This window comes from Nerophis lumbriciformis, linkage group LG11 (assembly GCF_033978685.3).
Source record: "Nerophis lumbriciformis linkage group LG11, RoL_Nlum_v2.1, whole genome shotgun sequence".
Classification (NCBI taxonomy): domain Eukaryota; kingdom Metazoa; phylum Chordata; class Actinopteri; order Syngnathiformes; family Syngnathidae; genus Nerophis; species Nerophis lumbriciformis.
Genome location: NC_084558.2, coordinates 54833963 through 54857919, shown reverse-complemented (window position 1 = coordinate 54857919; position 23957 = coordinate 54833963). Strand labels below are relative to the sequence as shown.

Below are 23957 nucleotides of genomic sequence, written 5' to 3'. Positions count from 1 at the left end.
TATTAGCAAAGTAGTCTTTTAGAACAGTGGTCCCCAACCATTAAGTCTTTTATTTATTTATTAAATGAACATAAAAAACACAATATATACATTATATATCAATAAATATCATGATTGTATTTCTTTATGACATTTTTTTTTTCCATTATTATAATTTGTTATTGTATTTATTTTTTATTTTATTTATTTTCATTTGAAATCACTTCAAGTAAAAAGAAACTTAACTTTTTTTAAATTAAAAAATAGATATGTATTTTTACATATAAAATATAGAAGTTTATACATTTTTAAATGATATTTCATATAATTGTGTGCATTATCTTACACTATATTGTATTTATTTTAATTGGATGTACTTTTTTAATTAAGAAAAAAATACATATTTTTAAAAATAAATCTAATAAAAAATAATGTGAAAATATATATATTTCTATATTTTATATGTTAAAAAAAAAAATTAAATATATATATAGTGTTTTACATATAACATACAGAAAAATATACATCATTTTACATTATTTATTTTTTTAATTATTTATTTATTTATTTTTAATTCACTTTTCAGGTTCATATTTAAAGGGTAATAGTTTAATTAATGTGGCAGACAATATTAATGACAAAACAGGCCAATTTAATTGATGTGGCAGACAATATTAATGACAAAACAGGCCACTTTAATTGATGTGGCAGACAATATTAATGACAAAACAGGCCACTTTAATTGATGTGGCAGACAATATTAATGACAAAGCAGGCCACTTTAATTGATGTGGCAGACAATATTAATGACAAAGCAGGCCACTTTAATTGATGTGGCAGACAATATTAATGACAAAACAAGCCACTTTAATTGATGTGGTGGACCATATTAATGAATTAATGAAGTGACAGACCACTTTAATGATGAGACAGGCCACAATAATTGACGTGACAGACCACGTTAATGATGAGACAGGCCCCGATAATTGATGTGACGGCCCACGTTAATGACGGGACAGGCCACAATAATTGACGTGGCGGACCATATTAATGACAAAACAGGCCAATTTAATTGATGTGGCAGACAATATTAATGACAAAACAGGCTATTTTAATTGACGTGGTGGACTATATTAATGAATTAATGAAGTGACAGACCACGTTAATGATGAGACAGGCCACATTAATTGATGTGACGTACCACGTTAATGACGAGACAGGCCACATTAATTGATGTGGCGCACCATATTAATGACAAAAACAGGCCACATTAATTGATGTGGTGGACCATATTAATGACAAAACAGGCCACTATAATTGATGTGACAGACCACATTAATGACGAGACAGGCCACAATAATTAATGTTGCGGACCATATTAATGGAAAAAACAGGCCACAATAATTGAAGTGGTGGACCACATTAATGACAAAACAGGCCACAAGAATTAATTTGGTGGACCATATTAATGACAAAACAGGCCACATTAATTGATGTGGCGGGCCAAATAAATGATGTGACAGACCACATTAATGATGAGACAGGCCACTTAATTGATGTGACGGACCACATTAATGACGAGACAGGCCACTTTGATGACGTGACGGACCACATTGATGATGTTGCAGGCCAGATTGCTGACATGACGGACCACATTAATTGATGTGACGGACCACGTTAATGACAAAACAGGCCACTATGATTGATGTGGCGGGCCACATTGATGACATGACAGACCACATTAATTGATGTGGCGGGCCATATTAATGACAAACCAGGCCACTTAATCATGTGACAGGCCACATGAATTGATGTGGCGGGCCACTTGATAACTTTGTACTCATATTTGAGTATCTTCTCATTTCTATTGTAGTTGTACTTACACTTCTTCAATCATAGTTGTTATGTGTGTAGTTTGTGTTACATAGTTCTTATGTGTGTAGTTTGTGTTACAAAGTTTTTTAGGTGAAAGAAAATTCAAGCCAGTGATGTCACTGCCAAAGCACGCAAATATGGCAGCGCCTTAATAAAAACAAATAACATTCCAGCCAATATTTCATAATAATGGAGTACTATTTGTGTCCATTAAATATTATCATCTACATCTTATCATATCATTGATAAAAATACAAATAAATAAGTATAATAATGAGCCAGCTTCCTTCAAAAAGCCATAAATCCCATCTGGAGTGTGACAAAGTACAAACCCCGTTTCCATATGAGTTGGGAAATGGTGTTAGATGTAAATATAAACGGAATACAATGATTTGCAAATCCTTTTCAATCCATATTCAGTTGAATATGCTACAAAGACAACATATTTCATGTTCAAACTCATAAACGTTTGTTTTTTGCAAATAATCATTAACTTTAGAATTTGATGGCAGCAACACGTGACAAAGAAGTTGGGAAAGGGCATGTTCACCACTGTGTTACATGGCCTTTCCTTTTAACAATGTTTGGGAACTGAGGAGACACATTTTTGAAGTGGAATTCTTTCCCATTCTTGCTTGATGTACAGCTTAAGTTGTTCAACAGTCTCCCTTCTGCTATTTTAGGCTTCATTATGCGCCACACAGGTCTGGACTACAGGCAGGCCAGTCTAGTACCCGCACTCTTTTACTATGAAGCCACGTTGATGTAACACGTGGCTTGGCATTGTCTTGCTGAAATAAGCAGGGGCGTCCATGGTAACGTTGCTTGGATGGCAACATATGTTGCTCCAAAAGCTGTATGTACCTTTCAGCATTAATGGTGCCTTCACAGATGTGTAAGTTACCCATGTCTTGGCCACTAATACACCCCCATACCATCACACATGCTGACTTTTACACTTTGCACCTAGAACAATCCCCATGCTTCTTTTCCTCTTTGGTCCGTAGGACACGCCGTCCACAGTTTCCAAAAACAATTTGAAATGTGGACTCGTCAGACCACAGAACACTTTTCCACTTTGTATCAGTCCATCTTAGATGAGCTCAGGCCCAGCGAAGTCGACGGCGTTTCTGGGTGTTGTTGATAAACGGTTTTCGCCTTGCATAGGAGACTTTTAACTTGCACTTACAGATGTAGCCACCAACTATAGTTACTGACAGTGAGTTTCTGAAGCGTTCCTGAGCCCATGTGGTGATATCCTTTACACACTGATGTGGCTTGTTGATGCAGTACAGCCTGAGGGATGGAAGGTCACGGGCTTAGCTGCTTACGTGCAGTGATTTCTCCACATTCTCTGAACCCTTTGATGATATTACGGAGCGTAGATGGTGAAATCCCTAAATTCCTTGCAATAGCTGCTTGAGAAAGGTTTTTCTTAAACTGTTCAACAATTTGCTCACGCATTTGTTGACAAAGTGGTGACCCTCGCCCCATCCTTGTTTGTGAATGACTGAGCATTTCATGGAATCTACTTTTATACCCAATCATGGCACCCACCTGTTCCCAATTAGCCTGTTCACCTGTGGGATGTTCCAAATAAGTCTTTGATGAGCATTCCTCAACTTTATCAGTATTTATTGCCACCTTTCACAACTTCTTTGTCACGTGTTGCTGCCATCAAATTCTAAAGTTAATGATTATTTGCAAAAAAAAAATAAAGTTTATGAGTTTGAACATGAAATATGTTGTCTTTGTAGCATATTCAACTGAATATGGCTTGAAAAGGATTTGCAAATCATTGTATTCCGTTTATATTTATATCTAACACAATTTCCCAACTCATATGGAAACGGGGTTTGTACATTAATGCGGAAATTATTTTACATTCGCAGGCAAATAAATTCTGTTTAAGTAGCTTTTTAAACACTTTAGCATGCTAACACATCCTTGCTAATGTTAGAGGAATATTTTCCACCTTTTCATAGTTTCATCAAGTATCGGCCTGCTGAAAGAGAATAAGTAGACGCTTAACTTTCAGTTTCGGTCCCTGTCAGGTCGGCTCAACCTGTGTGGACAAAAGCATGAGAGACGGGCGACCAATTTTAGCGAGTTTTCGTTAGCTGCTCTCACAAAGGGTTGGCTGGTATTTCTATCATTTGACTTTGGACTGTTTCAATTTTAGTCACCTCCACATTTGACACAGTTGTAGATCAAAAGGACTTGGGTGGACAAAAGCATGAGAGACGGGCGACCAATTTGATCGACTTTTCGTTAGCTGGGGTTATTCTCTCACAGCGCTGGTATTTCTATTATTTGACTTTGGACTGTTTCAATTTGAGTCACCTCCTCCTTTCAGGACCTCTAATAAAAGCATGACTGGCAAACAGGATTTTACTCACTTTGTTTACCACAAATTGCGATGACGTGCTTCTTTTTTTGTTTTACATTTAGGTCAGTCTGTGGTCTCAAACTACTTTTTTTCTTCTGGCCAAAGAATACACTCACTAGAGCAGAGGTGTCAAAGTGGCAGTTGTGTTTGGCCCCCAGAGGGCCGCTTCTACTATTATTACACCATTTTTTAAATGCATTTTATTAGTACTTTTTTTTTTTTTAACTAAAATGTAAAATAAATATAGTAAGTTGCAATAATTTCACCTCAAAATGTAGTGTGTATTACTGTAAATGTAGTGTGTAACACTGTAAATGTAGTGTATAATACTGTAAATGTAGTGTGTATTACTGTAAATGTAGTGTGTAACACTGTAAATGTAGTGTGTATTACTGGAAATGTAGTGTATAATACTGTAAATGTAGTGTGTATTACTGGAAATGTGCATATTACTGGAAATGTAAAAACAGTACTGCTATTTTTATGGTAAAAAAAAAAAGGCTTTTTACTGTAAAATTGTATTACTATTTTTTTTACTGTAAATTAGAATAGAAAGTAAGTAAATTAAAGGTAAAATAAGGTGAAAAAAACGAGATAAAAGGTAATTAAAAAGTAAAACAACTTAAATATAAGGTAATAGAAGTAAATTAAATGTAAAATAAGGTAAATAGAATCTAATTAAGTAAATTAAAGGTAGAATAAGGTGGAAAAAAAGCTAGATAAAAGGTAAAAGTTGATTAAAAGGTAAAATGTTAAATAGAAGGTAATAGAAGTAAATTCAAGGTAAAAGAAGGTAATTAAAAAGTACAATGTTAAATAGAAGGTACTATAAGTACATTAAAGGTCAAATAAGGTGGATAAAAAAGCTAGATAAACGGTAAAAGAAGGTAATTAAGTAAAATAAGTAAAATAGAAGGTAACATAAGGTAAATAGAATGTAATAGAAGTAAATTCAAGGTAAAATAAGGTGGAAAAAAGCTAGATAAAAGGTTAAAGAAGGAATATAGAAGGTAAAATAAGATAAAACAACGTAAAAGATGGTCAAAAGTGTATAGAAAGTAATAAAATGGGTGAAAGTTAATCAAGAGGCAAAAGGTCAATCTTAAATAGAAGGTAAACAATGGTCAAATAATTGTTTAACTAAAATGTAAAATAAATACAGTAAGTTGCAATAATTTCACCTCAAAATGTAGTGTGTATTACTGTAAATGTAGTGTATAATACTGTAAATGTAGTGTGTATTACTGGAAATGTAGTGTATAATACTGTAAATGTAGTGTGTATTACTGTAAATGTAGTGTATAATACTGTAAATGTAGTGTGTATTACTGTAAATGTAGTGTATAATACTGTAAATGTAGTGTGTATTACTGTAAATGTAGTGTATAATACTGTAAATGTAGTGTGTATTACTGTAAATGTAGTGTGTATTACTGTAAATGTAGTGTATAATACTGTAAATGTAGTGTGTATTACTGGAAATGTAGTGTGTATTACTGTAAATGTAGTGTGTATTACTGGAAATGTAGTGTATAATACTGTAAATGTAGTGTATAATACTGTAAATGTAGTGTGTATTACTGTAAATGTAGTGTATTATACTGTAAATGTAGTGTGTATTACTGTAAATGTAGTGTGTATTACTGGAAATGTGCATATTACTGGAAATGGAAAAACAGTACTGCTATTTTTATGGTAAAAAAAAAAGGCTTTTTACTGTAAAATTTTATTACTATTTTTTTTACTGTAAATTAGAATAGAAAGTAAGTAAATTAAAGGTAAAATAAGGTGAAAAAAACGACATAAAAGGTAATTAAAAAGTAAAACAACTTAAATATAAGGTAATAGAAGTAAATTAAATGTAAAATAAGGTAAATAGAATCTAATTAAGTAAATTAAAGGTAAAATAAGCTAGATAAAAGGTAAAAGTTGATTAAACAGTAAAATGTTAAATAGAAGGTAATAGAAGTAAATTAAAGGTAAAAGAAGGTAATTAAAAAGTACAATGTTAAATAGAAGGTACTATAAGTACATTAAAGGTCAAATAAGGTGGATAAAAAAGCTAGATAAACGGTAAAAGAAGGTAATTAAGTAAAATAAGTAAAATAGAAGGTAACATAAGGTAAATAGAATGTAATAGAAGTAAATTCAAGGTAAAATAAGGTGGAAAAAAGCTAGATAAAAGGTTAAAGAAGGAATATAGAAGGTAAAATAAGATAAAACAACGTAAAAGATGGTCAAAAGTGTATAGAAAGTAATAAAATGGGTGAAAGTTAATCAAGAGGCAAAAGGTCAATCTTAAATAGAAGGTAAACAATGGTCAAATAATTGTTTAACTAAAATGTAAAATAAATATAGTAAGTTGCAATAATTTCACCTCAAAATGTAGTGTGTATTACTGTAAATGTAGTGTGTATTACTGTAAATGTAGTGTGTATTACTGTAAATGTAGTGTGTATTACTGTAAATGTAGTGTATAATACTGTAAATGTAGTGTGTATTACTGGAAATGTAGTGTGTATTACTGTAAATGTAGTGTATAATACTGTAAATGTAGTGTGTATTACTGGAAATGTAGTGTGTATTACTGTAAATGTAGTGTGTATTACTGTAAATGTAGTGTATAATACTGTAAATGTAGTGTGTATTACTGTAAATGTAGTGTATAATACTGTAAATGTAGTGTGTATTACTGGAAATGTAGTGTGTATTACTGGAAATGTAGTGTGTATTACTGGAAATGTAGTGTATAATACTGGAAATGTAGTGTGTATTACTGGAAATGTAGTGTGTATTACTGGAAATGTAGTGTGTATTACTGTAAATGTAGTGTATAATACTGTAAATGTAGTGTGTATTACTGTAAATGTAGTGTATAATACTGTAAATGTAGTGTGTATTACTGGAAATGTAAAAACAGTACTGCTATTTTTATGGTAAAAAAAAAGGCTTTTTACTGTAAAATTGTATTACTATTTTTTTTTTTACTGTAAATGAGAATAGAATAGAAAGTACTATATTGATCCCTGGGGGAAATTCAGCACCACAGTTCGCTCACAATAGACAATAATAATAATAAATAATATAATATATGAATAATATAAATATATTATACATATATTCTACAGTATATTTTTATTTATATTATTATATTTATTTATTTATATTTTACAGTAAAATTTTGGCATCTGAGCTGCCAGTTTGTTTTCCCGCAAATCAACATGTGTATATTTTTGGGTGTATTACTGTAAATGCCAAAAACGGCACCACATTTTAATACAGTAAAAAAAAAAAAAAAAGTACTGTTTTTGTCATTTAGAGAAAAGTGCTGTAAAAACCACAGAAAATGTCACAATTTGACCATGAAATCTATTGCTACTTTTACATTGCACCATTTGATGGATAACTCGCTTATTAGTATTTATTTCTATTTAAAAAATGGCTTGAATGTTTGATCATATATTTTTGCATAATTAGACAATATTTCAGTTAACATCATGGAGTACATTTTTTCTCTCCCAAAATACAAAGAAAAAATACATTTAGTAGGAAAAGTGACACTACTTTATTGATACATGTTATTTCCAAGGCCAAATAAAATGAAGTGGTGGGCCACATGTGGCCCCCGGGCCTTTAGTTTGACACCTGTGCTCGAGAGAAACCTTAAACACATTACGCTATGTCACATTCAGCTCTTTTTAAACACATTACGCTATGTCACATTCAGCTCTTTTTAAACACATTACACTATGTCACATTCAGCTCTTTTTAAACACATTACGCTATGTCACATTCAGCTCTTTTTAAACACATTACGCTATGTCACATTCAGCTCTTTTTAAACACATTACACTATGTCACATTCAGCTCTTTTTAAACACATTACGCTATGTCACATTCAGCTCTTTTTAAACACATTACACTATGTCACATTCAGCTCTTTTTAAACACATTACACTATGTCACATTCAGCTCTTTTTAAACACATTACGCTATGTCACATTCAACTCTTTTTAAACACATTACACTATGTCACATTCAGCTCTTTTTAAACACATTACACTATGTCACATTCAGCTCTTTTTAAACACATTACACTATGTCACATTCAACTCTTTTTAAACACATTACGCTATGTCACATTCAGCTCTTTTTAAACACATTACGCTATGTCACATTCAACTCTTTTTAAACACATTACACTATGTCACATTCAACTCTTTTTAAACACATTACACTATGTCACATTCAGCTCTTTTTAAACACATTACGCTATGTCACATTACGCTCTTTTTAAACACATTACGCTATGTCACATTACGCTCTTTTTAAACACATTACGCTATGTCACATTACGCTCTTTTAGATGTTGTTTTTCTTCTTCCTCATTCATAATTGAGAGCAGCGAGCGGTGAAGATGTCTCCATGCAATATGGATGATCGTCATAAAGAAGCACTTTGGACTAAACAAACAGGAAGCGCGTTAGCGTGCATTTCATTAGGCGGCCATTGAGAGGTCGTCTGCGCTTTTCATTAAACTTTTGAGAAGATTTATTTACCAAAGCCCAAAAGCAGTGAAGTTGTCACGTTGTGTAAATGCGAAATAAAAAGAGAAGACAACAAATCTTTTTCAACTTTGAAAGACAAGATACTTATTTCATTTTTTTTGCAAATAATCATGAACTTAGAATGTAATGGCAGCAACACTGCAAAAAAGGCATTTTTTTAACCACTGTGTTACATGGCCTTTCCTTTTAACAACACTCAGTAAAGGTTTGGGAACTGAGGAGACACATTTTTGAAGTGGAATTCTTTCCCATTCTTGCTTGATGTACAGCTTAAGTTGTTCAACTCATATTTTAGCCTTCACACATTTTTCAATGTCTGGACTACAGGAAGGCCAGTCTAGTACCCGCACTCTTTTTACTATGAACGATGCCATCGTCTCGCTGAAATAAGCAGGGGCGTCCATGATAACGTTGCTTGGATGGCAACATATGTTGCTCCAAAAGCTGTATGTACCTTTCAGCATTAATGGTGCCTTCACAGATGTGTAAGTTACCCATGTCTTGGGCACTAATACACCCCCATACCATCACACATGCTGACTTTTACACTTTCACCCTACAACAGTCCCCATGCTTCTTTTCCTCTTTGGCTCACAGTTTCCAAAAACAATTTGAAATGTGGACTCGTCAGACCACAGAACACTTTCCCACTTTGCATCAGTCCATCTTAGATGAGCTCGGGCCCAGCGAAGCCGGCGGCATTTCTGGGTGTTGTTGATAAATGGCTGTGGTTTTGCATAGTAGAGTTTTAACTTGCACTTACAGATGTAGCGACCGACTGTAGTTACTGACAGTGGTTTTCTGAAGTGTTCCTGAGCCCATGTGGTGATATCCTTTACACACTGATGTGGCTTGTTGATGCAGTACAGCCTGAGGGATGGAAGGTCACGGGCTTAGCTGCTTACGTGCAGTGATTTCTCCACATTCTCTGAACCCTTTGATGATATTACGGAGCGTAGATGGTGAAATCCCTAAATTCCTTGCAATAGCTGCTTGAGAAAGGCTTTTCTTAAACTGTTCAACAATTTGCTCAGGCATTTGTTGACAAAGTGGTGACCCTCGCCCCATCCTTGTTTGTGAATGACTGAGCATTTCATTGAATCTACTTTTATACCCAATCATGGCACCCACCTGTTCCCAATTAGCCTGCACACCTGTGGGATGTTCCAAATAAGTCTTTGATGAGCATTCCTCAACTTTCTCAGTATTTATTGACACCTTTCACAACTTCTTTGGCACGGGTTGTAGCCATGAAATTCAAAGTTAATATTTGCAAAAAAAAATAAAGTTTATGAGTTTGAACATGAAATATGTTGTCTTTGTAGCATATTCAACTGAATATGGCTTGAAAAGGATTTGCAAATCATTGTATTCCGTTTATATTTACATCTAACACAATTTCCCAACTCATATGGAAACAGGGTTTGTAGATGAGCTCGGGCCGAGCGAAGCCGGCGGCGTTTCTGGGTGTTGTTGATAAAAGGCTGGGGAATTGCATAGTAGAGTTTTAACTTGCACTTACAGATGTCGCGACCAACTGTAGTTACTGACAGTGGGTTTCTGAAGTGTTCCTGAGCCCATGTGGTGATATCCTTTACACGCTGATGTGGCTTTTTGACGCAGTACAGCCTGAGGGATCCAAGGTGTGTAATATCATGGCTTACGTGCAGTGATTTCAACCTTTTGATGATATTAGAGACCTTAGATGGTGAAATCCTTAAATTCCTTGCAATAGCTTGGTTGAGAAATGTTGTTCTTTAACAATTTGCTCAGGCGTTTGTTGACAAAGTGGTGACCCTCGCCCCATCCTTGTTTGTGAATGACTGAGCATTTCATGGAAGCTGCTTTTATAGCCAATCATGGCACCCACCTGTTCCCAGTTAGCCTGCACACCTGTGGGATGTTCCAAATAAGTCTTTGATGAGCATTCCTCAACTTCCTCACTCCTTTTTGCCACTTGTGCCAGCTTTTTTGAAACATCAAATTCCAAATGAGCTAATATTTGCAAAAAATATGAAAGTTGACCAGTTTAAATATGAAAGATCTTGTCTTTGCAGTGTATTCAGTTGAAAAAGGTTTGTTGTGTTCTCTTTTTATTGAGCATTTACACAAGGTGACAACTTCACTGCTTTTGTGCTTTTGTGTGATTAATTGGGCGACTGTGCAGGTTCTTCATCGGGCGTGAGAAGCCGGGCGAGCAGAGCGAGGTGGCCCAGCTGATCCAGCAGACTCTGGAGCAGGAGCGCTGGCAGAGGGAGATGCTGGAGCAGCGCTACAATCAGTACATGGAGGAGCAGGAGGTGCGTCTTCTCGCTTCTTCTTCGCACGCCTCCTGCTTGTGGAATGTGTGCGCTGGTGCAAAGGCCAGGGAGGAAACGCTGAGTAATACATTTTTCATCATCGCCCAACCCCCCTCCTCCCCCCCGCCTCTGCCAACGCCGAATCAGCCGAGGAATTTAGTGGCGCCTTCTAAGCTTCCTCGTCAATATTCAGCCGCCACTTTGAGAAGGAATGTCACATTTATGTACCAGATAGGTACATTATTATTTGATAGTGTGCTTGTTTCCAGCAGGGGTGTCCAAACACTGCAAAATGTAATCACGCAGGATATTTGTCCTTTTCAAAACCCTCAACCCAAAGTGTTCAAAATAAGTCACATATCAATATTTGTTTTACTTTCAATTATTGCTGTCAAATGAAACTTTTTAACATTTTGGATTCATCATGATTAATCACGGGTTATTTACTTGATTGCGTAATTTATTATTATTATTATTATTTTTTCCATTTTATTTTTATTGACATCCAGCATCCGACATTCCTATCCATTACATCATATTCACATAAACCATATATCTATTGTCTGCCCTAAATGTCAAAATATTTTTCTTTATATCTCATCCATACCCCCCGCACCCCCCCCAAAAAAAAAGAAACAACAAAAACAAAACAAAGTAATATCTACGAACACATCGATTAAATAAACAGAAAAAAAGGAAATAATAATACATTAATAATAATAATTGATGGCGTAATTTAAATCAACTTTAAAAAGATTTGGACACCAATCTTTTTTTCAATGTTTTTTTTTTTAGTAAAATTTTCTATTTACTTTATTTTATTTTAATTAATTAATTTATTTTAATTCATTTTTATTTGTAGATTGAGCTGATTACTGAGCGTATAAAAACAGTAGAGGAGCATGTAGAGTGAAAATAAATTGCGTGATTAATCTGCACGTATAAATGATTATTGCACTATTTTTTAGCTATTAATCACATAAGCTAACTCATTATTTTTGAGGTACCTATTTTCAACGCTTAAATATCTATAAATAAACTTTAAATCCGTCTGTTGCCATAAAGCTTTTTCCCCCCTCATTTTCTGTGAAGAAAAAGCTTGTCTTTTTACGGCAAAACCACAAAATGTATTAACAAAATATATAAATATAAATAAGTTTTCCCCAAAACATTTTGCAATATTTGATGTGAAGTAATTGGAGCCTTAATTAGGTTAACATTTCATAACAATATTGCTTTTGATTTTTTTTTCTCCCAAAGATAGTTTAAAAAAACACACACTAAAGCTCTCAGGGACCCAAAAGGTCCCATTTATAAAAGTGTTAAAAATAAGTCACATATCAATATTTGTTTTACTTTCAATTATTGCTGTCAAATGAAACTTTTTAAAATTTTGGATTCATCATGATTAATCACGGGTTATTTACTTGATTGCGTAATTTATTATTATTTTTTTTTCCATTTTATTTTTATTGACATCCAGCATCCGACATTCCTATCCATTACATCATATTCACATAAACCATATATCTATTGTCTGCCCTAAATGTCAAAATATTTTTCTTTATATCTCATCCATACCCCCCGCACCCCCCAAAAAAGAAAGAAACAACAAAAAAAACTAAGTAATATCTACGAACACATCGATTAAATAAACAGAAAAAAAGGAAATAATAATACATTAATAATAATAATTGATTGTGTAATTTAAATCAACTAAAAAAAGATTTGGACACCAATCTTTTTTTCAATGTTTTTTTTTAGTAAAATTTTCTAGTTACTTTATTTTATTTTAATTAATTTATTTATTTTAATTCATTTTTATTTGTAGATTGAGCTGATTACTGAGCGTATAAAAACAGTAGAGGAGCATGTAGAGTGAAAATAAATTGCGTGATTAATCTGCACGTATAAATGATTATTGCACTATTTTTTAGCTATTAATCACATGAGCTAACTCATTATTTTTTATGTACCTATTTTCAACGCTTAAATATCTATAAATAAACTTTAAATCCGTCTGTTGCCATAAAGCTTTTTTCCCCCTCATTTTCTGTGAAGAAAAAGCTTGTCTTTTTACGGCAAAACCACAAAATGTATTAACAAAATATATAAATATAAATAAGTTTTCCCCAAAACATTTTGCAATATTTGATGTGAAGTAATTGGAGCCTTAATTAGGTTAACATTTCATAACAATATTGCTTTTGATTTTTTTTTCTTTTTTTTTTTTTCTCCCAAAGATAGTTTAAAAAAACACACACTAAAGCTCTCAGGGACCCAAAAAGTCCCATTTATAAAAGTGTTAAAAAGTAAGTCATACATCAATATTTGTTTTACTTTCAATTATTGCTGTCAAATGAAACTTTTTAAAATTTTGGATTCATCATGATTAATCACGGGTTATTTACTTGATTGCGTAATTTATTATTATTATTATTATTTTTTCCATTTTATTTTTATTGACATCCAGCATCCGACATTCCTATCCATTACATCATATTCACATAAACCATATATCTATTGTCTGCCCTAAATGTCAAAATATTTTTGTTTATATCCCATCCATACCCCTCGCACCCCCAAAAAAAGAAAGAAACAACAAAAAAAACAAAAAAAAGCAATATCTACGAACACATCGATTAAATAAACAGAAAAAAAAGGAAATAATAATACATTAATAATAATAATTGATGGCGTAATTTAAATCAACTTTAAAAAGATTTGGACACCAATCTTTTTTTCAATATTTTTTTTTTTAGGAAAATTTTCTATTTAATTTATTTTATTTTAATTTATTTATTTATTTGTATGTATTTTTATTTGTAGATTGAGCTGATTACTGAGCGTATAAAAACAGTAGAGGAGCAGGTAGAGTGAAAATAAATTGCGTGATTAATCTGCACGTATAAATGATTATTGCACTATTTTTTAGCTATTAATCACATGAGCTAACTCATTATTTTTGATATACCTATTTTCAACGCTTAAATATCTATAAATAAACTTTAAATCCGTCTGTTGCCATAAAGCTTTTTCCCCCCTCATTTTCTGTGAAGAAAAACCTTGTCTTTTTACGGCAAAACCACAAAATGTATTAACAAAATATATAAATATAAATAAGTTTTCCCCAAAACATTTTGCAATATTTGATGTGAAGTAATTGGAGCCTTAATTAGGTTAACATTTCATAACAATATTGCTTTTGATTTTTTTTTTCTCCCAAAGATAGTTTAAAAAAACACACACTAAAGCTCTCAGGGACCCAAAAGGTCCCATTTATAAAAGTGTTAAAAATAAGTCACATATCAATATTTGTTTTACTTTCAATTATTGCTGTCAAATGAAACTTTTTAAAATTTTGGATTCATCATGATTAATCACGGGTTATTTACTTGATTGCGTAATTTATTATTATTATTATTTTTTTTTCCATTTTTTTTTTATTGACATCCAGCATCCGACATTCCTATCCATTACATCATATTCACATAAACCATATATCTATTGTCTGCCCTAAATGTCAAAATATTTTTCTTTATATCTCATCCATACCCCCCGCACCCCCCAAAAAAGAAAGAAACAACAAAAAAAACAAAGTAATATCTACGAACACATCGATTAAATAAACAGAAAAAAAGGAAATAATAATACATTAATAATAATAATTTATTGTGTAATTTAAATCAACTTTAAAAAGATTTGGACACCAATCTTTTTTTAAATGTTTTTTTTTAGTAAAATTTTCTATTTACTTTATTTTATTTTAATTAATTAATTTATTTTAATTCATTTTTATTTGTAGATTGAGCTGATTACTGAGCGTATAAAAACAGTAGAGGAGCAGGTAGAGTGAAAATAAATTGCGTGATTAATCTGCACGTATAAATGATTATTGCACTATTTTTTAGCTATTAATCACATGAGCTAACTCATTATTTTTGATGTACCTATTTTCAACGCTTAAATATCTATAAATAAACTTTAAATCCGTCTGTTGCCATAAAGCTTTTTTCCCCCTCATTTTCTGTGAAGAAAAACCTTGTCTTTTTACGGCAAAACCACAAAATGTATTAACAAAATATATAAATATAAATAAGTTTTCCCCAAAACATTTTGCAATATTTGATGTGAAGTAATTGGAGCCTTAATTAGGTTAACATTTCATAACAATATTGCTTTTGATTTTTTTTTTCTCCCAAAGATAGTTTAAAAAAACACACACTAAAGCTCTCAGGGACCCAAAAGGTCCCATTTATAAAAGTGTTAAAAAGTAAGTCATATATCAATATTTGTTTTACTTTCAATTATTGCTGTCAAATGAAACTTTTTTAAATTTTGGATTCATCATGATTAATCACGGGTTATTTACTTGATTGCGTAATTGAAATCAACTTTAAAATATTTGGACACAAATCTTTTTTTTTTATGGTGTTTTTTTTGTGTATTTTGGAGTAAAATTTTCTATTTACTTTATTTTATTTTTATTTATTTATTTATTTGTATGTATTTTTATTTGTAGATTGAGCTGATTAATGAGCGTATAAAAACAGTAGAGGAGCATGTAGAGTGAAAATAAATTGTGTGATTAATTTGCACGTATAAATGATTATTGCACTATTTTTTTGGCTATTAATAACATGAGCTAAGTCATTACTTTCAACGCTTAAATATCTATAAATAAACTTTAGATCCATCTGTTGCCATAAAGCTTTTTTTTAATTTTTTTTTTTTTAAATGTTTTTCCCCATTTTTTGTGAACAAAACCTTTTTATGGCAAAACCACAGAATTTCCCCCAAAACATTTTTCAAAATGGAATATTTGATGTGAAGTAATTGGAGCCTTAAGTAGGTAAACAATTCAAAACAACATTAATTTTTATTTTTTTCCAAAGACATTAAAAAAACAAAAAAACATACTAAAGCTCTCAGGGACCCAAAAGGCCCCACTCATACAAGTGTTAAAAAAAGAAGTAATATATCAATATATATTATTTTTACTTTCAACCTCTAAATCTCTGGATCAACTTCAGATGTATCTGTTGATTACAAGGTTTTATTATTTTTTGAACAATGACAGTTTAAAAAAAAAAAAGACACTAAAGGTCTCGGGGACCCAAAAGGCCCCTGCTCATAAAAGTGTTAAAAATAAGTCGTATTTGTTATACTTTCAACTAGTGCTGTCAAATGAAACATTTTAAAATGTGGATTAATCACGGGTTATTTACTTGATTACGTATTTTAAATCAACTTTAAAAAGACCCCGATATTTGGACACCAATCTTTTTTTAAACATTTTTTTTGTGTGTATTTTGGAGTAACATTTTCTATTTACTGTATTTTATGTTAATTTATTTATTTACTTTAATTATTTTTTATTTGTAGATTACTGAGCATATAAAAACAGTAGAGGGGCATGTAGAGTGAAAATAAATTGCGTGATTAATCTGCACGTATAAATGATTATTGCACTATTTTTTTTAGCTATTAATCACATGAGTTAACTCATTATTTTCAACACTTAAATATCTATAAATAAACTTTAGATTCGTCTGTTGCCATAAAGCTTTTTTTTATGTTTTTCTTCATGTTTTGTGAAAGAAAAAACCTTGTCTTTTTATGGCAAAACCACAAAATGTATAAACAAAATATATAAATATAAATACATTTTCCCCAAAACATTTTTCAAAGTGGAATATTTGATGTGAAGTAATAGGAGCCTTAAATAGGTAAACAATTCATGACAACATTGCTTTTGATTCTTCTTTTTTTTTCAAAGATAGTTTAAAAAAACACACACTAAAGCTCTCAGGGACCCAAAAGGCCCCACTCATAAAAGTGTTAAAAATAAGTCATATATATATTATTTTTACTTTACTCCTCTAAATATCTGGATCAACTTCAGATGTATCTGTTGATTACAAGGTTTTATTATTTTTTGAACAATGAGAGTTAAAAAAAATAAAATAATAAATCACACTAAAGGTCTCTGGGACCCAAAAGGCCCCCCTTTTTGCTCATAAGATAAATATATATTATTTTTAGTTTCAATGCCTAAATCTCAATATCAATTTCAGATTTATTCGTTGATTAAATGTTTTTATTATTTTTTGAACAATGAGAGTTAAAAAAATAATAATAATACATCACACTAAAGGTCTCTGGGACCCAAAAGGCCCCCCTTCCTGCTCATAACATAAATATATATTATTTTTAATTTCAATGCCTAAATCTCAATATCAATTTCAGATTTATTCGTTGATTAAATGTTTTTATTATTTTTTGAACAATGAGTTAAAATAAAATAAAAAAATCACACTAAAGGTTTCGGGGACCCAAAAGGCCGCTGCTCATAAAAGTGTTAAAAATAAGTCATACATAAATATATATTATTTTTACTTTCAATCTCAATATCAAGTTCAGATTTATTTGTTGATTAAACGTTTTTTATTTTTTTTTTGAACAATGACAGTTTAAAAATAAAAATAAAATCACACTAAAGGTCTCGGGGACCCAAAGGGCCCCTGCTCATAAAAGTGTTAAAAATAAGTCATATATAAATATATATTATTTTTACTTTCAATCTCAATATCAACTTCAGATTTATTCGTTGATCAAACATTTATTTTTTGAGCAATGACAGTTTTAAAGTACAAAACTGCCTGCATGGTGATTTGTTGTTATTAATGTCAATATTGCAACATGTTCTTGTTCAATTACAACTTTTTGCACTTTTATTCCACTTTTTATGTTTTTTTTCCCCCCAAAGGTCATTTTTAAAATGTGGCTCGTGCCTTAATTAGGCCCCCGGGCCTCACTTTGGGCACCCCCTGGTTCCCGCTAAGCAAAGTCTCCAAACTAAAAGTCCATTTCGATTCTTTGCGTGTTTCTGTCCTCCGCGTCGCCGCAAGACTCTGCAACGCACGGAAGCGGTGAGAATAACAGGAAGTGTTCATGGGGGCGCTTGTTGAAAAGCACCATGGCGGCGGTTTGGCACACTCTAGTGGCCGTTTTGCGTCACTGCACTTGTTTTTAGCCCTTAAAAAAAGAAATAAAACTACATCTCCGCCGTTTTAGCTCGCAAAAGCCAGTCAGAACACTCCATTTATCTATTCAGGAATACATTTTGCACAGGATTATAGCCATGCTATAGTCGGAGAAAATAAAAAATAAAAATCAATTAAATTAGGAAATATTAAAAAAAATATTATTTTTTTTTACAGATTTCCTATCATTTGAACACTCATACTGCAACACATACAAGACACTCTAAGTTACTCTCAAAATAAATTAAAGTCATACACATACCATCAATATTTAGTTAGTTAAACACACATGAATCATGTTTTGTATTCACTCTCCATTAGCTTTAAATACTGTCTTGTCAATCAAGCCCTTGCTTCACAATAAAAGTTCTATTCAAAGTGGACTGACTGTCACAAAATCAAACATTAAATGACCATGATATGCTGTACAAATGTTCAAGAGGGGGAAAAGAAGACATTATATATATATATATGTATGTGTGGGGAAAAAAATCACAAGGCTACTTCATCTCTACAGGCCTGTTTCATGAGGGGTTCCCTCAATCATCAGGAGATTTTAATGGAAGCATTCACATACCATGGTTTATATAGGGCACAGAGTGGGTGGGTACAGGCTGGCGTAGGGGCGTGGTGATTGGCTCATGTGGAGGTGTTTCCGTCTGTGGCGGCATGCTGATACAATTTCGCTGCGCTTGTTGAGGGATGACAGGTCTGGACGGTATATAATAAACAGTTTATTATATACCGTCCAGACCTGTCATCCCTCAACAAGCGCATGATCCAATCACCACGCCCCTACGCCAGCCTGTACCCACCCACTCTGTGCCCTATATAAACCATGGTATGTGAATGCTTCCATTAAAATCTCCTGATGATTGAGGGAACCCCTCATGAAACAGGCCTGTAGAGATGAAGTAGTCTTGTGATTTTATTTTTTTTTTCTACACATACATATACGGTATCGAGCACTATTTTTTGGATAACCTTATTAAGACATATATATATATATATATATATATATATATATATATATATATATATATATATATATATATATATATATATATATATATATGTCTTAATAAGGTTATCCAAAAAATAGATTGCCCTCTCAACGGGGGGTGCTTACAAACATCAGTTGTCTACCAATCTAAGGTAATACGCAAGGACATTAACACATCCGACACATATGTAGGATTAACCGAGGGAGAGTTTAAAACCAGATGGAACAATCACAAGGCTTCTTTCAGGAACCAAAACCTGCGGAATACCACAGAACTCAGCAAACACATTTGGGACCTCAAAGACAATAATGTTGAATATTCAATAACATGGCAAATTCTTGCATCCAGCACACCTTACAATAGTGGTAATAAAAGATGCAACCTATGCTTGAAAGAGAAACTGTTTATTATTTACCGTCCAGACCTGTCATCCCTCAACAAGCGCAGCGAAATTGTAACAACATGCCGCCATAGACGGAAACACCTCCTAGGTAACACATGAGCCAATCACCACGCCCCTACGCCAGCCTGTACCCACCCACTCTGTGCCCTATATAAACCATGGTATGCGAATGCTCCCATTAAAATCTCCTGATGATTGAGGGTACCCCCCCTCATGAAACAGGCCTGTAGAGATGAAATAGTCTTGTGATTTTTTTCCCCACACATACATATATATATATATATATATATATATATATATATATATATATATATATATATATATATATATATATATGCATATTTATATAAGGATGACTATAAAAAATAGTTTGGGATGCAGAACAAAAAGTCACACGAGGGATAACAACAGAAGATGTCTGTTCTATTGCGTTATTTTGCATGCATTTACATGATATGGAATACAAAAGGCTCGTTTGAGGACTGTTATTCAAATCAATAAAGGAGACATCAACACCGAAAAAATCAAATTAAATAAAATTAAATTTAAAAAAGGGCTGGCAGGACACGCAAAATATGTATTAAATACATCAGAACACGCAAAATACGTATACAATACAAAATATAAAGTACAATAATGATTTTAAAAAAAAAAGATTTTGACTTTGAAATATTTAGTCAAAATAAGGCTTACTTGTGTGGCCGCCGCAGGGTGGCGAGTACGGCACAGACGAGGAGGACGAGGAGGACGAAGACGTCAGCCCGCAGTACACCGGCGCCATCGAGGTGTTCGACCTGGCGGAGAACGAGGACCTGTCGCCCCTGGAGACGGACCCTGAGAAACTGGCCCATAAATACAAAGAGGTGGGCGGAGTCACCCCCTTTTGAAACCTGGGATGTTTCCTTGCATCATTTCTTCTTCCAGCTCCAAATCAAACACGCGGTGACGCAGGCGGAGATCCAGCAGCTGAAGAGGAAGGTACGCTCGCACGCTTTTTTCTGGCCGGCGGTGTTGTGACGGCCGGGCTTTCCCCGCAGCTGCAGCACGCCGAGCAGGAGCGTCAGCGCTGGCGGGCGGACAAGGCCCAGCTGGAGCAGACCCTGCAGGAGAACAAGGAGCGCATGGAGAAGCTGGAGGGCTACTGGATGGAGGCGCAGAGTCTGTGCCAGGCCGTGGACGAGCACCTGAAGGAGACCCAGGCGCAGTACCAGGCGCTGGAGCGCAAGTACGGCAAGGCCAAGCGGCTCATCAAGGACTACCAGCAGAAGTAAGACCCGCCCCCCCGCCATGTTGCCCTGGTGACAACCCGGCTGACGCTCCTTGGCCCCGCAGGGAGGTGGACTACCTGAAGAAGGAGACGCAGCGATGCGCGCAAGTCGGAGCCGAGGCGTCGCTCCTCCAGGAGGAGTCGGGTCAACTGCAGGAACAGGTCAGTCTCAACTTCAACACCCAACACCCGTGAAAAGGATTGTTGTAATGACTGATCAATTCATTTCAATCATTGATGAATTGTTATGGTGCACATCTGTATTGATTGATCAATTCATTGGAATCATTGATGAATTGTTATGGTGCACATCTGTATTGATTGATCAATTCATGAGGGAAAAGCTAATTAATATTCTGTTGCTTCAATTAAACGTCTGAGTTGAACGAGTATAAATGTTTCCAATCCTGATGGCTGAAACATGTTGAATAGAAGTTCAAAGGTAATAAAAGTCCAAGTCTAAGTAAATTAAAAGTCAAATAAATTGGAAAAAAAGCTAGACAAAAATTTAATTAAAAAGTAAAATAAGTTAAATAGATGGTCATATAAAAAAGGTAAATAGAATGTAATAGAAGTAAATTAAAAGGTAAGATAAGATGGGAAAAAAGCTAGATAAAAGGTAATTAAAACTAAAATAAGTTAAACAGAAGGTAAATAGAATGTAATAGAAGTAAATTAAAGGTAAAATAAGGTGGAAAAAAAGCTAGATAAAAGGTAATTAAAAAGTAAAATAACTTAAATAGAAGGTAATAGAAGTTAAATGTAAAATAAGGTAAATAGAATGTAATATAAGTAAATTAAAGGTAAAATAAGGTGGAAAAAAACGAGATAAAAGATCATTAAAAAGTAAAACAACTTAAATATAAGGTAATAGAAGTAAATTAAATGTAAAATAAGGTAAATAGAATCTAATTAAGTAAATTAAAGGTAAAATAAGGTGGATAAAAGGTCAAAGTTGATTAAACAGTAAAATGTTAAATAGAAGGTAATAGAAGTAAATTAAAGGTAAAAGAAGGTAATTAAAAAGTACAATGTTAAATAGAAGGTACTATAAGTACATTAAAGGTCAAATAAGGTGGATAAAAAAGCTAGATAAAAGGTAAAAGTTGGTAATTTAGTAAAATAAGTTAAATAGAAGGTAACATAAGGTAAATAGAATGTAATAGAAGTAAATTCAAGGTAAAATAAGGTGGAAAAAAGCTAGATAAAAGGCTAAAGAAGGAATATAGAAGGTAAAATAAGATGGTCAAAAGTGTATAGAAAGTAATAAAATGGGTGAAAGTAAATTAAGAGGTAAAAGGTCAATCTTAAATAGAAGGTAAACAATGGTCAAATAAGGTAACTAGAATGTAATAGAAGTAAGTTAAATGTAAAATAAGGTAAATAGAATGTAATATAAGTAAATTAAAGGTAAAATAAGGTGGAAAAAAACGAGATAAAAGGTAATTAAAAAGTAAAACAACTTAAATATAAGGTAATAGAAGTAAATTAAATGTAAAATAAGGTAAATTGAATCTAATTAAGTAAATTAAAGGTAAAATAAGGTGGAAAAAAGCTAGGTAAAAGGTTAAAAGTTGATTAAACAGTAAAATGTTAAATAGAAGTCAATTAAAGGTAAAAGAAGGTAATTAAAAAGTACAATGTTAAATAGAAGGTACTATAAGTACATTAAAGGTCAAATAAGGTGGAAAAAAAAGCTAGATAAAAGGTAAAAGAAGGTAATTAAGTAAAATAAGTTAAATAGAAGGTAACATAAGGTAAATAGAATGTAATAGAAGTAAATTCAAGGTAAAATAAGGTGGAAAAAAGCTAGATAAAAGGCTAAAGAAGGAATATAGAAGGTAAAATAAGATGGTCAAAAGTGTATAGAAAGTAATAAAATGGGTGAAAGTAAATTAAGAGGTAAAAGGTCAATCTTAAATAGAAGGTAAGCTATGGTCAAATAAGGTAACTGAAAGGTAACATTTGAATAGCAGGTCATATAAAAACAAGGACTTTTGGAACAGATGACTAAGAATAAGAAGCAGCGATTTATTTCTTACATGTTAGGAATGAAAAGTACCTTTGAAAAGTGTTTCTTAACCACCCAAAAATGTACACTTGTGGCAGTCATGACAATATCAAACAAAAATGATTTAAGTGCCAAAATTATAATGCACTTTAATTTGATTGAATATTTTTTAAAAAACATGTATATATATTTTTGTGATAATAATCTTTGTGATTAACTCACGTTTGATTTAGTTGAACTAAGTTGAATAAGATGAGTTAATGTTGTTGTTGCTGTGCTGTCCTGCAGGTGGCCGACTTGGAGTGTCAGGTAGAAGAGCTGAAATCAGAACCTTTATGAGGAAGGAAGGAAGGAGAGCACAACGAGCTGCAGGGTATCTCTCGTCTCGCATCCTCTTAACGTATCGCCTCCGCGTTCAAACCCTCACTTTATAGTTTCTACCGAAAGCCGAGCAAACTCCAGTATTAAAAAAAACACCTAATTTGTGATATTTTTTTGTTGCTTTTTGGGTGACAACATTGGGCTTTTTGCTTTTTAATTGCCAAAAGAAAAGAAAAGGAAAAGTCCCTCCTCGGATCTTTCTAGTTTTGTGAGCAGACGTCATTAAGTGTTTTAATATAACCTAAAGTCTAATTAGACTAGATTGAGGTGCAGGCGTGAAAAAAAACAAAAACCAGAGCCGCCGAGAGAACAATAACCGTCGTGTAACCATGGCAACCACCTGCTGCCTACCTTGGGGAAGTGTTTTTTCCGTGTATTATTCCTATTTTTTACATACGGACTCGCAAGTAAGAAGGCGTTTCTAAAAGTCCGGGAACCAGCAGCTGCACGTTGACGGCGGCGTGTAGCACAACAACAAGGTGTGTCCAACTTCACATTTATAAAAGGACAAAACTCAATTCTGTGTCATGTCATGAATAAGTGGAAACAAAGGAATATAATCAGCATACTTGCCAACCCTCCCCAAAATCTCCCCATTTCCAGCCGGACAACTATATGCCTTAAAGGCACTGCCTGTAGCGTCCTCGCTCACCTGAAAAGGAGACTATTATACAGGTAAAAGCCAGTAAATTAGAATATTTTGAAAAACTTGATTTATTTCAGTAATTGCATTC

General features: G+C 33.0%; 1 protein-coding gene across 2 annotated transcripts in view; it reads left to right on the top strand.

The window, feature by feature from the left end:
* ppp1r9bb (protein phosphatase 1, regulatory subunit 9Bb) overlaps positions 1-23741 on the top strand; it is an 81367-nt gene extending 57626 nt beyond the window's left edge. Inside the window, exons 8-13 of one of the 2 annotated variants that reach the window (XR_009815845.2) lie at positions 10979-11111; positions 20275-20427; positions 20489-20542; positions 20602-20831; positions 20897-21768; positions 22021-22035. Coding sequence is in view for 1 of the 2 variants with exons in the window: in XM_061966387.1 (XP_061822371.1) it covers positions 10979-11111; positions 20275-20427; positions 20489-20542; positions 20602-20831; positions 20897-20993; positions 23131-23181 (718 nt within the window). In the remaining variant the exon portion in view is untranslated. Of the gene's footprint in view, positions 1-10978; positions 11112-20274; positions 20428-20488; positions 20543-20601; positions 20832-20896; positions 21769-22020; positions 22036-23130 lie in introns of those variants that run through there. The other variant, XM_061966387.1, reaches the window with a different exon arrangement.
* The last annotated feature ends 216 nt before the right edge of the window (positions 23742-23957 follow it).